The 16,586-nt window shown below is 46.4% G+C and overlaps 1 protein-coding gene and 1 pseudogene across 8 annotated transcripts in view; one reads left to right on the plus strand and one right to left on the minus strand.

Moving 5' to 3' along the window:
• The window catches only part of TESC (tescalcin), a 65,283-nt gene that overhangs the window by 25,218 nt on the left and 23,479 nt on the right, over nucleotides 1–16,586 (minus strand). For all 8 annotated transcript variants that reach the window (XM_045163074.1, XM_045163079.1, XM_045163077.1 and 5 more), the window contains exon 2: nucleotides 10,353–10,422. In XM_045163074.1, the coding sequence (XP_045019009.1) occupies nucleotides 10,353–10,422 (70 nt within the window). The remainder of the gene's footprint in view (nucleotides 1–10,352; nucleotides 10,423–16,586) is intronic.
• On the plus strand, nucleotides 13,341–14,164 carry LOC102400464 (annotated as a pseudogene).

Genomic DNA, 16,586 nt, shown 5'->3' on the forward strand with positions numbered 1-16,586 from the left:
GCACACAGCACCCAAGATCTGGCACAGCCAAACATAAATAAAATTAAATACTTTTTTTTTAAGTACATACTAAAATTAAAAAAAAAAAAAAATGACCCAGCCAATGGAAACTCTGCTCTGAGGAAAAGTGTTCTAGAAGGAAGGAAGGGTGTGTGCTAGAGCCCTGAGGCGGGAACAGCAAGAACATCCATGCAGCTGGAACGGGAGTAAAAAAAGGTCAGGGGGTCGGAGGGGTGGTGGGATGCGAGGATCTGCAGGACACGTGCTGACCAGGTGGCTGTTATTTTTACTTGGCAAGGTAGAACCTTTGGAGCAGAGAGGTCCCATTTTCAAAGGCTCCCCCTGCCCCTCATGCATTACTGTGGGTCTCTATGAGGGTGGGGCAGTGAACAGGAGCGGCAGATCCAGAAGTGGGGGGATGGTGTGAGATGAAGGCAACCCGGGAGGATGATGGGGGCTCTCCTTGGGACACGTTAAGTGTGAGATGCCGCAAGAACATCAAGGGAACGAGCAGTGGCTGGGGTTCAGAGGAGATGGCCCAGCCACAAACTGGGCAGTTAGCATCCACGTGGTATTTTGAGCCTAGGCTGAGTCTTCCATTTTGGGTCCTTCCTACAGCCAAGTTGGGCCTCTGCGATCTGCCCCAACCGGCCAGTCCTCTTATTCGCTCGGGCTGATGAAGCTCGGCCCCACCTCTGCCTGGAGCAGCCTTCCCTCTTCCCTCCACACGCAGCAGCCACTTCAGAGGGGCCTGTGCCGACCACCTGTCCCCAGGTCCTTCTCCCCATGGTGGTCCCAAGGATGCGCCCACTGCCCCGCTTCCTTCCTCCATCGTCATATATCATGAGCTTATATGCTAGTTTCCTCGCTCACACTCACATGCACACCTCAACAGAGCCCCCGCCCCCTGGGGCAGAGGGAGCCTCACTTCTCATTCAACGTCCTCAGCACTAGAACCCACCACAGAAGGTCCTGACGCCTGCTTCTGTAAAGCAATGACTGGGTCAAGTATTTATCATCCTGGGAAAAGAATCTCTTTAAAAAAAGACTTTTTATGTGAGTCACCACTAATATATCTAAGACCATTTAGAAAGCTTCTTCCCGCTCCGAGGGACACCTAGGCACCTTTCACACCAAGCTGACACCTTCATGGCTCCCGTTCTCATATCTGCCCTCACCTGAGCAGGTGTGGGAGCCCCGGGGCCACTCCCTCCTGATGTTTCCTGGCCAGTGTTACAAGTAACTGTGGGTCTTTCTTCCTAAGTGAATGTGCATCATCTCAGCTGAGGCTTTAAAGAGAGGTCTGGTTACCTCCTGAGTGAAAGACGCTCACAGTGTCTTTTTGTGACCCCATGGACTACACTGTCCATGGATTCTCCAGGCCAGAATACTGGAGTGGGTAGCCTTTCCCTTCTCCAGAGGATCTTCCCAACCCAGGGATCGAACCGGAGTCTCCTGCATTGCAGGCGGATTCTTTACCAACTGAGCCAACAGGGAAGCCTGGTTACCTCCTTGAATACGGTAAATACGGGCTGTGAAACAGCCTCGCGATCTAAGCGGGGCCTCAATTCTCTCACTGTCAGGCATACTTTTTTTTTTTTTTTAAGTAAATCTTTAGCTACTTGACAGGTTAAAAAGCAAAGTAACTAGGTTAAAAAGTGACTTAAAAAAGACACATACACCCGCATGTTCACAGCACTATTATTTACAATAGCCAAGATATGGAAGCCACCTAATAGTCTGTCGACAAGATACATGGATAAAAAAGATGTGATATATATATATATAATGGAATATTAGCCATAAATAGGATGAAATTTTGCCGTTTTCAACAACACGGATGGGCCTGAAGGATATTATGCTTTGTGAAATAAATCAGAAAAAGATAAATACTGTATGTTATGACTTGTATGTGAAATCTAGAAAATGAAAAATAAGTGACTTAATTTGGAGAAAAGCGATGTGATCACAGTGCTCCAGGGCTCTGGCTATTCCAACAGCCAGCCCTTAACCTTCCTGCAGGTTAAGCTGTGGGACCTTAACCTTCTTAGCCTCAGTTTCTTGACCTGTCAGATGGAGTAATGGTGTGAACTTCAGAGGGTCCCCGAGACCCTTAAGACCACACAGGTAATGGCAGCTCCTAACACCAAGCTAACCTCTCACTTGATAAAGCGATGGGAGGCACTGCCGAGGGGTGTAAAACAAGCCCTGGGGTTGGGACTTTGCTGGCTCTGGGGATCAAGCCCATCAGAACGCTGCTTGGGGCTCTGGTGGTGCGGGCAGTGGGCAACTGCCTCCTTTCTCTTCCTCATGTACATCTGTGGTTGCGTTCATCCCAGGAATCACTCCACATGTGATGTGTCCAGTATTCATCTAAAACTATTTTTGCAGTGCAGCTCTATCTAATCAGGCGCCCTCCTGGCCTGCATCACTACGTTTGAAGGATTCTATCGCATCTATTTCTGGGGGTTGGTGAGCCTGCCAGAGCGCTCTCAGGAAGTAGAAGGCTGCTGTTTAAAACATCTGACACCTAAGGGACCCTACTAAAGGGAGAAAAAGTACAAGAAGCCATTCTTGTATTGTCTAAAATCAGTATCGTTTAATGAGCTTGCTTATGGAGGGTCTTCCTTCTAGAAGGAGAGCTTTTGAGGACAGAAGTCTCTGCATAGTAGGTGCTCGAAAAATGAGTCAGAGGAACATTTTCTATCACGCATTTTTCACCAAGACCCCTTAGAACAAAGTGCTTTGTGATCAAGGTGCTCTCAGGTTTGTGGGATCCTGAAACACATATAATCTGGGGGACCCTTCTTAAAGAAAAAGAATGGACCATTAGGAATTGAAAAAAAATTCAAGTGCTGGGCCTTGTAAGGAACCCATGCAGGGTGGAACCCATACAGAGTGGGGCCCTGACTTGGAAAGCCTCAGGGTAAACTCACCCCTGAATGTCCTTACATGATCTTCAGCAAAAGAGGGAACACGACCAGACACGGTAGGAAGTCGGGGGTTAAAATTAAAATCAATTTTCAGGACTTCCCGGTAGTCCAGCAGTTGGTTCTCTGTGCTCCCAATGCAGGAGCCCAGGTTCCATCCCTGGTCAGTGAACGAGATCCCACATGCCGCAACTAAGACACAACTAAGACAGTACACCCAAATAAATAAACAACAAAATTAAAATCAATTTTGGCAGTTTTTACCCTCTGATATTTTTTTTAAAGCTACCCTCAACTTACTAAAGTCATAAATTCAGAGACACAATTCTTCGTTAAGCTTTTAGATGTAACTTGCAAGTCTATGTATAAAAGCTGCAGGTGTGAATGGGGCCTTTTGCACTGCTGTATTCAAAAGTCCAGGCCCTTCACTCTCTCAGAGGAGGGGGCCGAAGGGCCTGCAACCACCCATACCCCTCCCAGACTGGGGTGCTAGGGGCCACGCTCAGGGGACCCTGGTCAACGACTTTCACAAATCTAGGCACTAAAGAAACAAAGCTTCTTTCCATGTTCCGACATCCCAGCAAGGCTTTCTGAACGTGCCCGAGGATCAGAGAGGTTGAAGGCTCAGCCTGGGGTCACACAGGAAACCCGTGGCAGACTGGGGGCCAGAACACTGTCCGGGGCTGCTCACCCCTTCTGCCCAGGGAGGATGTGCAGGAAAGCCTAGGAGGACGGGAAAAGCTGCCCCCACGCCTTTCTCCAGCCCTGGAGGGTGGATGAGGGTCGGGCAAAGCAGCTCCAGGGGCGGGAGGGGGCCCTGCACGCAGGCCTGTTTGCACCAGCGCTACAGTTGGGTGGGGTCACCTCCTCCTGCAGGCTGGGCTGGCCTGTCACCGAGTGCAGCTGACACCGCCTGCTCAGCAGAGGCTGCAGACGCTGGAGCAGGGGCCGCGGTGTCGCTAATGGTGCCCCCATCCCAGGATGTCAGGGCGCAGGGTCCTCAGAGAGCAGAGCAGGGAGACTGAGGTCCTTACTGGACACTCGCCAGTCACAGCCAGGCTCCCAGCTTCCTTACAGAGGGATCTCAGCACCCGGCTTGAGTCCCAGCTCCTCCACTTGTGAGCTGTGTGACCAGGGGCCAGGTATGTGACCTCTCTGAGCCTCACTTTCCCACGTCTCAGGTGGGGCGAGCAGGTGTTCCTCCCCTACCTATGGGGTCGTTTAAGGCGCACGTTAAAGACTATGCGGCACAAAGCACGCTGGAAATAATAAGGCTTATTATCTGTGAACTGTCTCCACATGCCAGGCCCCCAGATAAATCCTTTCACCACAAACATGTAAGCCCTGTGAAGGAGGGCTGTTAATAACGCCGGGTCTCATGTATACCATGCTTGGCGTTACGGAGAACTCTTCCGGCCAGTGTGCTCATTCGCTTGTTCCTCACTTCACTGCTCTCATTCATCCGTTCATTCAATCAGCTGCTCCCAGAGCATCTATCCTGTCAGGAGCCCTGGACTCAGCACCAGAACCAAAGAAGAGATCCAGCTTCTGTTCCCCAAAGGGGCCGGCTGTCTGTTAGAGGGGGTGGGGGTGGCTGGAAGAGGGGCAGTTACAATTCTGTGCTGCAAATGCTAGGCTGGGGCACCCCCAGGAGGGGTCTGTGGGGATGCAGGGGGCAGGAGAGTGTCTTGGAGGAGGTGGTGTCCACACTGAGACCTCAACAAAGCAAAACCCAGCAGCTGAAGGCCGTGGTGGACCCCGGCTAAAGAGCATGGACATGACATTGGCTGGGGAGCCCTCAGAGCTAGGGAGCAGCGGCTACTTGCTGGGTCCAGGTGGACACAGTCAGGGCTTCCTTGAGGGCAGGGCTGGGAAGGCAATGCATATGGTGCTCCTGGGGGTGGCTGTGCAAGAGATGGGTAAGCGGGGGCAAGAGATGGGTAAGCGGGGGCAGGGTGGCAGGCGGAGCCACCAGTTCAAACTCTCCCACGTCCTGGCTTGACCTACAAGGCGTGGGAAGTAGGAGGCTGCACTTGGACCACTCAGCACTTGGGGGAGGGGTGCCCCCTCCACCTATTCAAGCCTGGAGGGCAAACTGGGTCCATTCCCAGGTGCTAGGCAAGGCCAACCTCACCAAGACGGCCTATGGTAGTTATAAATGCAGAGTCCTAGGCCCCACTCCAGTCTTGTGAACCAAAACCCACATTTTAGCAAAATTCCCCAGTGATTTGCACACACACTAATGGTGGGAAAGAGCCAGTGTAGACCGCTCACTATAACCAAGACAAGGAAACAGCCTAAATGTCCATCAACAGAGGAATGGATAAAGATGTGGAACATACATACTCAGCCATAAAATGAATGAAATGATGCCATTTGCAGCAACATGGATGAACCCAGAGTAATTTATCACATTAAGTAAGTCAGAAAGACAAAAACAAGTATCATATGATATCACTTATATATGTGGAATCTAAAATATGAAATCTACTTATCTATAAAACATAAACAGACCCACAGACATAGAGGACAGACTCCTGTTGTCAAGGTGGAAGGGAGAGGTCAGGGGAGACAGGGATTGGGAGTTTCGGGTTAACAGATGCCAACTATTATATACAGAATGATTGGAAAGGAAGAGACAAAGCTGTCACTATATGCAGATGACATGATACTATACATATAGAAAATCCTAAGGACTCCACAAAAAACTACTAGGTCTGATAAATGAATTCAGCCAAGTAGCAGGATACAAGATTAACACTCAGAAAGCAGTTGCATTTCTTTACACTAATAATGAAATATCATCAGAAAGAAAATGTAAAAATACCTTTTAAAATTATACCAGCCCCCACCCCCAACAACAGCAACAACAGCAACAAAAAACCCTCAGGAAAAAAACCTCACCAGGGAGGTAAAAAGACTTAAAGGCAGAGAACTATAAAACATTAAAAAACTAAAGAAGATTCAAAGAAATGGAATGATATCCTATGTTCTTGAGTTGGAAGAATATTGTTAAAATGCCAATACTACCCAAATCAATCTACAAATTTAATGTGATCCCTATAAATTACCCATGACATTTTTCATAGAACTAGAATAATCCAAAAATTTACATGGAACCATAAAAGACACAGAATTGCCAAAGCAATCCTAAGGAAAAAAGTTGAGCACGAGGCATAACTCTCCCAGACTTCAGACTATACTACAAAAGTACAATAATTAAAACAGTGTGGTATTACCACAAAAACAGACACATGGATCAATAGAACAGAAGGGAGAACCCAGAAATAAACCCACACACCTATGGTCAATTAATATTTGACAAAGGAAGTAAGAATATAAAATGGGAAGAAGACAATCTTCAGCAAGCAGTGTTGGGAAAGTTAAACAGCTGCCTGTAAATCAATGAAGTTGGAACACATCCTTATAATCTACACAAAATAAACTAAAAGATGGCTTGAAGACATAAACATAAGACATGACATCGTAAAACTCCTAGAAGAGAGCATAGGCAAAATATTCTGACATAAAATCATATCAACTTTTTTTTTGTCAGTCTCCCAAGTCAATAGAAATAAAAGCAAAAAAATAGGAAATATTTAAATTGACAAGCTTTTGTACAGCAAAGGAAACTATTTTTTTAAAAAGGAAAAGACAATCTATGGAATAGGAGAAAATATTTGCAAATGATGTGACTGACAAGGGCTTCTATATACAAACAGTTCATACAACTCAACAACAACAACAAAACAACCCAATTAAAAAGGGGCAGAAAGCCTAAACAGACATTTCTTCAAAGAAGATATACAGATGGCCAGCAGCACATGAAAAGAGGCTCAGCATTACTAATGAGAGAAATGCAAATCAAAACTACAATGAGGTATCACCTCACACCAGTCAGAAGGTTGTCATTAAAAAATCTACAAATAACAAATGCTGGAGAGGGTGTGGAGGAAAGGGAATCCTACAGTGTTGGTGGGGATGTAAATTGGTGCAGCCACTATGGAAAACAACACTGAGATTCCTTAAACTAAAAACAAAGCCACCACATGATCCAGCAATCCCACTCCTGGACATACGTCTGGAGAAAACCATAATTCAAAAAGACACATGCGCTCCAGTGTGCACTGCAGCACTGTTTACAGCGGCCAAGACACAGAAGCAAACGAAATGCCCATTGCCAGAGGAACGGGTGCAGAAGATGTGGTCCATATACACGATGGGATATTACTCAGTCATAAAAAGAACGAAATAACACCATTTGCAGCAACATGGATGCAACTAGAGAGTCTGTCTCACAGTGAGTGAAGTTAGAAAGAGAAAGACAAATACCACATGATACCACTTATACATGGAATCCAAAGCACGGCACAAATGAACCTATCTACAAAGTAGAAAAAGACTTACACAGAGAACAGGCTTGTGGGTCCCGAGGGGGAGAGGGTTGAGGGAAGGAGGGAGTAGGAGTTTGGGGTTAGTAGATGGAAACTATTACATTTAGAATGGATAAACGACAAGGTCCTACTATATAGCACAAGGAACTACATCCAGTCTCCTGGGATAAACCTTAACAAAAAAGACTATAAAAAAGAATCTATACATGTGTATAACAGAGTCACTCTGCTGTAGAGCCAAAATTAATGCGATACTGTATGCCAACTATATTTCTACAAGAAAATAATGGATAAACAACATGGTCCTACTGTATGGCACAGGAGGCTATATTCAGTATCCTGAAATAAATCACAATGAAGAAGAACGAGAATATATAAGTAACACTGAATCACTTTCTGTACAGAAGAAATTAATACAACATTGTAAATTGACTATACTACAATAAAATTAAAAAAAAAAAAAGTGTAGAGCTCAACACGTTAGTATATCCTTGGAAAAGCCCATGAGGGGTTGCTGGGCAACACAGTCTGAGCTCCAAAGCTAGAGCCTCAGAGTGGGAGGGCTTCCTGCTCACACAGCACCTTCCCTCCCCACCTCCACTCCAGCCTGAGGATCAGTGGCCACTGCTTGGGCACCTCTGGGTGCATCCTCATGACCTCACCAATGGTGGAATGATGACAGTCCTGTTTGCCAAATACCAACCCAGCTCAGAACAGAAATGTACCATGTGCGTCTGCTCATCTTTAATGCTCAAATCAAATCCCAAATGACCACGCTCACTTTACAGAAGAGACAGGCTCAGAGAAACATAGCAACTAACCCAAAGTCAACCAGCCAGGGACACAGATGTTTCAAATATGATTTGTTTCCCAGGCCTGGGTTTTTGCTTCTGCTTCCCCCAAGTCTGAAAAGTATACATGTGTGGAACTGAAACCTGAGGCCTCTCACCAAACCAAGACCCATGGACCCCAGACACATAACAACGAGAAGCCCAGGGCAGCTTGTGACATGCTGGGGGCACAGCATGCTGGAAAATCATCTTGAGAAAGGGGGCTCTGCCATTACACACCCCCAATTAAGAGTTGCATGGTGGTCCTGTCCCCCAAGCACAGGTACTGCCTGCCTGGCATAGCACATGTGCCCATGAACTTCTAAAGAAACAGAGGATGCCTTGACACTTCCCTGTTCCAACATCCAGGTATACCTGTGTCAGCTCACCTGAGACCTGCATCCATTCCTCAGCCCCTGGTCCAAGGAAGCCCACCTTGTCCTGGGAAATCACCACACCCTCCACCCCTGCCCTTGGCAGGTGACCCCGCCCTGCTCACTCACAGCTCTGGGGGAAAAAAACACAGTTTGCTGGTTACCCTTGGCCACAGTGATTGGCTCAGCCTTGGGCATATGATCCCATAGGAAGCCAGAGGATCTGCTGGGCTCATTACTGGGATTAGTAAGAGAGACTGTGTAGAATTCAAGAAGCCAGTCCTAGGCCTCCTTGGTGATCCAATGGTTAAGAATCTGCCTGCCAATGCAGGGGACATGGGTTCGATCCCTGGTCTGGGAAGATCCCACATGCTGTGTGGCATCTGAGCCCATGTGTCACAACTACTGAGTCAGAGCTCAAGAGCCCGTGAGACTCAACTACTGAAGCCCGCATGCCTAGAGCCTGGGGTCTGCAACTAGAGAAGCCCCTGCAATGAGAAGCCCGAGCGTTGCAACAGAGTAGTCCCCGATTGGTGCAACCAGAGAAAGCCCACACACAGTAACAAAGACCCAGCAGAATCACAAATGAATAAATAAATAAACCTTAAAACTTTAAAAAGTCAGTCCTGATTTCATTTACTTCTGTCTTGGATCCAATCAAATCAAGATCAATGGCCCCCAGAACCTTGAGACCACCAGACTCTGAACTCTGGAAACAGATGCTCTTGAGACTATGACGCGCTGGATTAACATGCCATTGTTTAGACAGATGGGACAAAGTGGACAGTATTTACATGTTTTCCATTCAAACTTGGGTCAATTTTAAATCCACTTACTAAGAAAACAAGATGCTTTCCTGGACTACTAAAAGGTTTAAAGTTCCAAGTCTGTAGCCTTGAGACTCTGCATGCCTATTTTAGGAAACTACATCTGTTAGATAGTTTGTGGCAGGACAGCATTCGCTTTATGTTGGAAACAGTTCGGCTCGAAGCGTCTTCCTCACCAAGTCAGATCAACTCACTGACGAGGAACTCTCATAGCCTGGTTCGAAATGACATGGCCACTACCCAAGACTGAACACTCGCTCCCAGGAGGAGACGCACAGTCCGAGGCATTCCTCCTCAGAAAAAAGTTAAACCACCCACCTTCTAAGAGATTCACATGAAATAACGCAACGTAAAATGGTGGTTTTCCTAGACAGAAATCCACAGCTGCCGCCTACCATCTTGTCTGGAGCTGGAACTACTGACCGGAGGAAGCAGAGTCAAGACACCCTCGTAACAGCATCCAACTCTTGAACTGAGGCACACCGCAACTGATTCAACTTGGGGTGCCTGGCACTGGGCATGGTCCTGGCATTCGACAGGCCCGCCCTTTATGCCTGGGGTTCCAGGGAAGTCGGGGTAAAGTGGCTGACCAACTTTTCATCCCCCTTGTCTTCCCTCCAGTTATAATCTTCTGACCCCAGTTAGAACCATGATCCTGGCATTCGACAGGCCCTCCCTATGTGTCTGGGGTCCCAGGGAAGTCGGGGTAAAGTGGTTGACAGACCAGCTTTTCATCCCTTTTGTCTTTTCCCTTCCCTCAGTTATAATCTTCTGACCCCAGTTAGAACCAGGTGGGGTTCCTCCCCCCTACCCCAGTTAAGGACAGCTTGTCTAGAAGGGACCCAAAGCACTGAGGGAACTACAAGTTTGTCTCAGGAAATGGGACCACCCAGGGGCTCTGGCAGAGCCAGCCAGCACTCAGGGGAGGAGATATATAGAAAGGACCTCCTCAAGGACCACAGTCCTGCCGACGCCTACACCCAGCTGCCCGTCTTACCGGATGGTGGGCTGGTCTCCGCTCAGCTGCTTAAACCTCCGGTGGAGCTGCTCAATCTGGTCTGATGAGACTGCAGGGGGGAAAAAAGAAAGAAAGAAAAGGCATCACTGACCTCTGAACTCAGAGCTGCAGGAGGCAGGCTGGACCCTCATCCCCACTCTCCTGTTCGGTTCATTCTCGGGTCATATCCCACCAAGGCAAAACTAAGCGTGGGATGAAGAAGCAGAGAAAGGGTCTGCCATTCCTCCTGGTAACACAGCGCTGGGGTTGCTGGCTCTGACCCCCTCAGCAGTAAGACAATTACTACTAATAACAGCTCCTGGCAAACAGGACAAACGTGAACCAGGTCACCCTCTCCTTCCTCAGCTCGTTAAAAGAGATCGTATCGGCTTGTCTGGCTTTCTCCCCTCCCACTCCTGAAGATGGGTGTCTTCCCCGATGAGAAAGGGGCTTCGTGTGTCATGTATTAAGAAACAGAGGAGGAGGGGAGGGCGAGATGGTTCAGGCTGGTGCCAGAAGTGATTCGGGGAAGACCTGTAGTCAGAAGAGTACAGAGAATCTGGTAAAAGCGGGGGAAGTGGAAGGAAAAGAAACAGACTTTTGATCATTGCTGCTGTGGGCGATGTATTTACATAACCTCAACTGTTTCATTTTTTTCCCTTCCCGTTTGAGATATAACTGATGTACAGCACAGCACTGTAGACGTTTAAGGTGTACTGCAAATGATTTGACTCACACAATGAGTGAAACAGTGACCATGTTTAAGTTTAGTGAATATCCATCTCATATGCAAAATTAAATAAGTCACCAAAGGAATCAAAGACACAATCAAAAAACACCTCGAGACAGATGACCATGAAAACACAATGATCCAAAACCTATGGGATGCAGCAAAAGCAGTTCTAAGAAAGAAGTTTATAGCAATACAATGGTACCTCAGGAAACAGGAAAAATCTCAAATAAAGAGCCTAACCTTACACGTGGAATAACCAGAGAAAGAACAGACAAAACCCAAAGTTAGTAGAAGAAATCATAAGGATCAGAGCAGCAATAAATGAAACAGAGACCAAGAAAACAAAAGATCAATGAAACTCAAAGCTGGTTCTTTGAAAAGATAAAGAAAACTGATACACCTTTAGCCAGACTAATCAAGAAAAAAGGGAGAGGCCTCAAATTAATAAAATGAAAACTGAGAAGTTACAATGCACATCACAGAAATACAAAGCATCATAAGAGATTACTCTAGCAACTGTAAGTCAATAAAACAGTCAACCTATAAGAAACAAATTCTTAAAAAAAAAAAAAAAAAAAAGATTATTTGTTTATTGGTTTTGTTTCGGCTGTGCGGCCCAGAATGGCATGTGGGATCTTAGTGCCCTGACCAGGGATTGATCCCGCACACTCTGCCATGGAAGCGTGGAATCTTAACCACTGGACTGCCAGAGAACTCTCCTGGACAAATTCTTAGGTACAACCTTCCAAGACTGAACCATGGAGAAATAGAAAATACAAATTAGACAAATTACAAGTACTGAAACTGCAACTGTGATTAAAAATCTTCCAACAAACAAAAGTCCAAGACTAGATGGCTTCACAGGCAAATTCTATCAAATGTTTAGAGAAGAGTTATCACTTATACTTTTGAAACCCTTCCAAAAAACTGCAGAGCAAGGAACACTCCCAAGCTCATTCCACGAGGCCACCATCACCCCGATACCCAAATCAGACAAAGACACCACACAAAAAAAGAAAATTGTAGGTCAGTATCACTGATGAACATAAATGTAAAACTCCTCAATAGGGCTTCCCTGTGGTCCAGTGGTTAAGAACCTACCTTGTAACACAAAGGATATCAGTTCGATCCCTAGTCCTGGAAGATCCCACATGCCTTGGAGCAGTTAAGCCCATGTGCCACAACTACTGAGCCTGCTCTCTAGAGCCCGGGAGCCGCAACTACTGAGCCCACACACTGCGACTCCTGAAGCCCGCATGCCTCGAGCCTGTGCAACAATGAGAAGTCCCCACACCAATGAAGAGTAACCCCCGCTAGATGCAACAGGAGAAAGTCTGTGTGCAGCGATGAAGACCCACCACGGCCAATAAATGAGTAAATAAATACTAAAAAAAAAAAAAATCCTCAGCAAAATACTAGCAAATCAAATCCAACAATACATTAAAAGGAACACACACCATGATCAAGTGGGATTTATCCCAGGGATGCAAGGATTCTTCAATATCCTCAAATCAGTCGGTGACATACCACATTAACAAACTGAAGAATAAAAACCATATAATCATCTCCACTGATGCAGAAAAAGCTTTTGACAAAATTCAACATCCATTTATGATAAAAATTCTCCCTAAAGTGGGCACAGAGGGGACTTACCCCAACATTAAAAAGCCCATATATGACAAACCCAGAGCTAACATCATTCTCAATGATGAAAAGCTGAAAGTATTCCCTCTAAGATTAGGAACAAGACAAGGATGTCCACTGTTGCCACTTAAATTTAACATAGTTTTGGAAGTCCTAGCTATAGCGATCAGAGAAGAAACAGAAACAAAAGGAACATAAATTGGAAAAAGAAGTAAAGCTGTCACTGCTTGCAGATGACATGATACTATACATAGAAAATCCTAAAGATGCTACCAGAAAACTACTAAAGCTCAATGAATTTGGTAAAACTGCAGGATACAAAATTAGTTACACAGAAATCATTTGCATTCCTATACACTAACAATGTAAGAGCAGAAAGAGAAATTCAGGAAATAATCCTATTAAACCAGAAAGAATAAATACCTAGGAATAAACCTACTTAAGGAGGCAAAAGACCTATAACCTGAAAAACTACAAGACACTGATGAAAGAAATCGAAGATGACATAAACAGATGGAAAGACATACTACATTCTCAGATTGGAAGACCTTCAGCGGTGCCCCAGGCAGAGTGGAGAGGCACTCCGGCCGGAGATGGGGTAACTGACTTACTGTGACCTAGGAGAGGCTGCTAAAGATGTCTTCAATAAAGGATATGGATTTGGCATGGTCAAAATAGATCTGGGAACCAAGTCATACAGTGGAGTGGAATTTTCTACTTCTGGTAATGCTTACACAGATACAGGGAAAGCATCAGGCAACCTAGAGGCAAATACAAGGTTGGTAACTACAGCCTGACCTTCACCCAAGAGTGGAACAAAGACAATACTCCTGGGACAGAAATCGCTTGGGAGAATAAGTTGGCTGAAGAATTGCAACCGACTCTTAATACCATATTTGTACTGCACACAGGAAAGAAGAGTGGGAAATTAAAGGCCTCCTATAAAGGGGATTGTTTCAGTCTTGGCAGTCATATTGATATAGATTTTTCTGGCCAACCATCTATGGCTGGGCTGTGCTGGCCTTTGAAGGTTGACTTGCTATCAGATGAGTTCTGACACAGCTGATTCCAAATTGTCACAGAATAATTTTGCCTTGGGTTACAAAGCCGCAGACCTCCAGCTGCACACTCACAGGAATAACAGCACGAATTTGGAGGGTCCGTCTACCAGAAGGTGAGCAACAAGACTGAAATGTTAATAAATGTCACGTGGATGGGTGAGGGGAACAACACCCACTTTGGCATCTCTGCTAAGTACACGCTGGACTCTAGAACTTCTCTCTCTGCTTGAGTAAATAATACCAGCCTGATTGGACTGGGTTACACTCAGACCCTTCGACCTGGAGGGCAACTGACCCTGTCAGCTCTAATCGATGGAAAGAACATCAATGCAGGAGGGCACACAGTCGGGCTGGGATTGGAAATGGAAGCTTAATGTGGTTTGGAGGTGAAGAGAAATGTGTTTGGGCCTTAAAATTCTTGTGTGAAATTTCAAAAGCATGAACTTCTTATTCTTCTGAAGGATTCTGATCCTCCCCACACTGAAGCCTGGGTTCGGAGCCCATCCTAAGGGGAGGCGTGTTTGGAGGCATGCCCAGAGGTTGCCACGTTCGTGCCACCCTTCAGTTTCACAGTGTTATTTTCAACGTGTTCCTCAGGAAGGTGTAGTGTCATGTACAAAGGAGATGACCTGACCCTGTGGTCATCCACCATGTCCTGCATGTCCCACACCACTTTTTCATGACCTTGTAACATACTGGTGTCTGTGCGGTAGTGGAATCTTTGGTTTTGCATCAGAGTAAAATAAAATAAACCCATCACATTTGGAACATAAATAAATCAGTGGAAGACTGTACCTTCTGAAGCTAAGTCGCTTCATTCGTGTCCGACTCTTTGCGGCCCTATGGACGGTAGATTGCCAGGCTCCTCTTGGATTCTCCAGGCAAGAATATTGGAGTAGGTTGCCATTTCCTCCTTCAGGGGATGTTCTCGACCGAGGGATCAAGCCCACATCTCTTACATCTCCTGCATTAGCAGGCAGGTTCTTTACCACTAGTGCCACCTGAGAAGCCCCTAAAAAACACACAGGTATCTATATGCCTGATTCTTTGTGATCCCAGGGACTGTAGCCTGCCAGGCTCCTCTGTCCATGGAATTCTCCAGGGGAGATACTGCAGGGGTCACCATTCTCTTCTCTGGGGGATCTTCGAGCCCAGGTCTCCTGCATCACAGGCAGATTCTCTACCAACTGAACTGTCTTCAGCCAATTCCTCCTCTCCCTATCCCCAGTTGTTTCAGAAAACCCACATACAGGTTTGCTTTTTAATTACCATTTTTAGTGGGTGGGTCCTGTTTTCTTCCACAGCTAAGACCAGACCTGGTGGGTTCCAGGATTTAGAGAGTTTCCACCCACATGCTTGCTTTACGAAATGCACAATATTAGACACTTCTGTGTACCTTCTCACCTCCTCCTCAAAACACCCTGTGAACAGATACTTTTCTCCTCTGTTACATCATTTGAATAGTGCAGCTCGGAGGGTGCTGTACTCACACAACTGTGATTGGCAGAGTTGGGATTCAACCCCAAGTCTCCCCAACTCCAAAGACCACCCCCACCCTAAACCGCTATGCAACACTGCCTCTTTTCCCAGAACATCCTGGTGTTCGAGGCCCTCAAGTCTGGTGTCTGGGGACTATGTATGTGTTTAGTCACTAAGTTGTGCCCAACTCTTGGCAACTTCATGGACTGCAGCTCGCCAGGCTCCTCTGTCCATGGGATTTCCTAAGCAAGAATACTGGAGTGGGTTGCCATTTCCTCCTCCAGGGGATCTTCCTGACCCAGGGATTAAACCCGTGTCTCCTGCATTGGCAGGTGGGTTCTTTACCACTGTGCCACCCGAGAAGCCCCGGGGGACTGCATACAGTTCAGGCAAAAATTTCTGAAACTGCCTCTGGCCTGGGGCAGGGCTCACTCCTCCCACCACTCTCTCAACATCTCTCATCCCTCAAGCACCTTTTCTCTTCCTGTTTAAGGCGGCTAATATCTGGGGTCAAGTGGCCACCTTACTTCATGTTCTTTTCTTTTTTCTTTTCAGCCTTAGGCTCCAGCTGTCATCTATTCAAGAATCTACAACTCAGAGTTCTCAAGCTTCTCTAGAAGCTGTAATTGGCTAGAAAGTATCACTACAACGACCAAGCCATCCTGAAGGCCTGCCATGTGCTGGGAGAGTGGGACATCTCCAAGCATTAGCTCATCTGTTCTCAGGAAACCACGGGAAGGGGGCCACATCCCATGGTACAGATGTAGAAACTGATGCTTGGAAAGGTTAGGGAAGCCCTGGGGACAGTCACTACTTTTCCAGAGAAAAATACAGCCATTTACGTCACATGTATGTTAGCACGGACATTCACATATTCCATGGTCTGGCCCATGCACCCAACAGAAATGCATATTTGCTGGGACTTCCCTGGTGGTCCAAACATGCATTTCTGTGCTTGCAATGCAGGGCACTCAGGTTCCATCCCTGGTCAGGAAACTAGATCCCACATGCCACAACTAAGACCCAGTGTAGCCAAATTAAAAAAAAAAAAAAAAGCATATCTGCACTCAATCAGAGGATATGTAGAAGGATTTCATGGCAGTATGATCTGAAGAGCCCTGGACTTCAGCCATGTAGTGCCAGTGGTAAAGAACCCACCTATTAATGCAGGAGATGTAAGTGATGCGGATTCGATCCCTGAATCGGGAAGATCCCCTGGAGGGGGACAACCCTCTCCAGTATTCTTGCCTGGGAAATCCCATGGACAGAGTAGCCTGGCAGGCTACTGTCCATAGGGTTGCAAAGAGTTGAAGCAAT

This window comes from Bubalus bubalis, chromosome 17 (assembly GCF_019923935.1).
Source record: "Bubalus bubalis isolate 160015118507 breed Murrah chromosome 17, NDDB_SH_1, whole genome shotgun sequence".
Classification (NCBI taxonomy): Eukaryota; Metazoa; Chordata; class Mammalia; order Artiodactyla; family Bovidae; genus Bubalus; species Bubalus bubalis.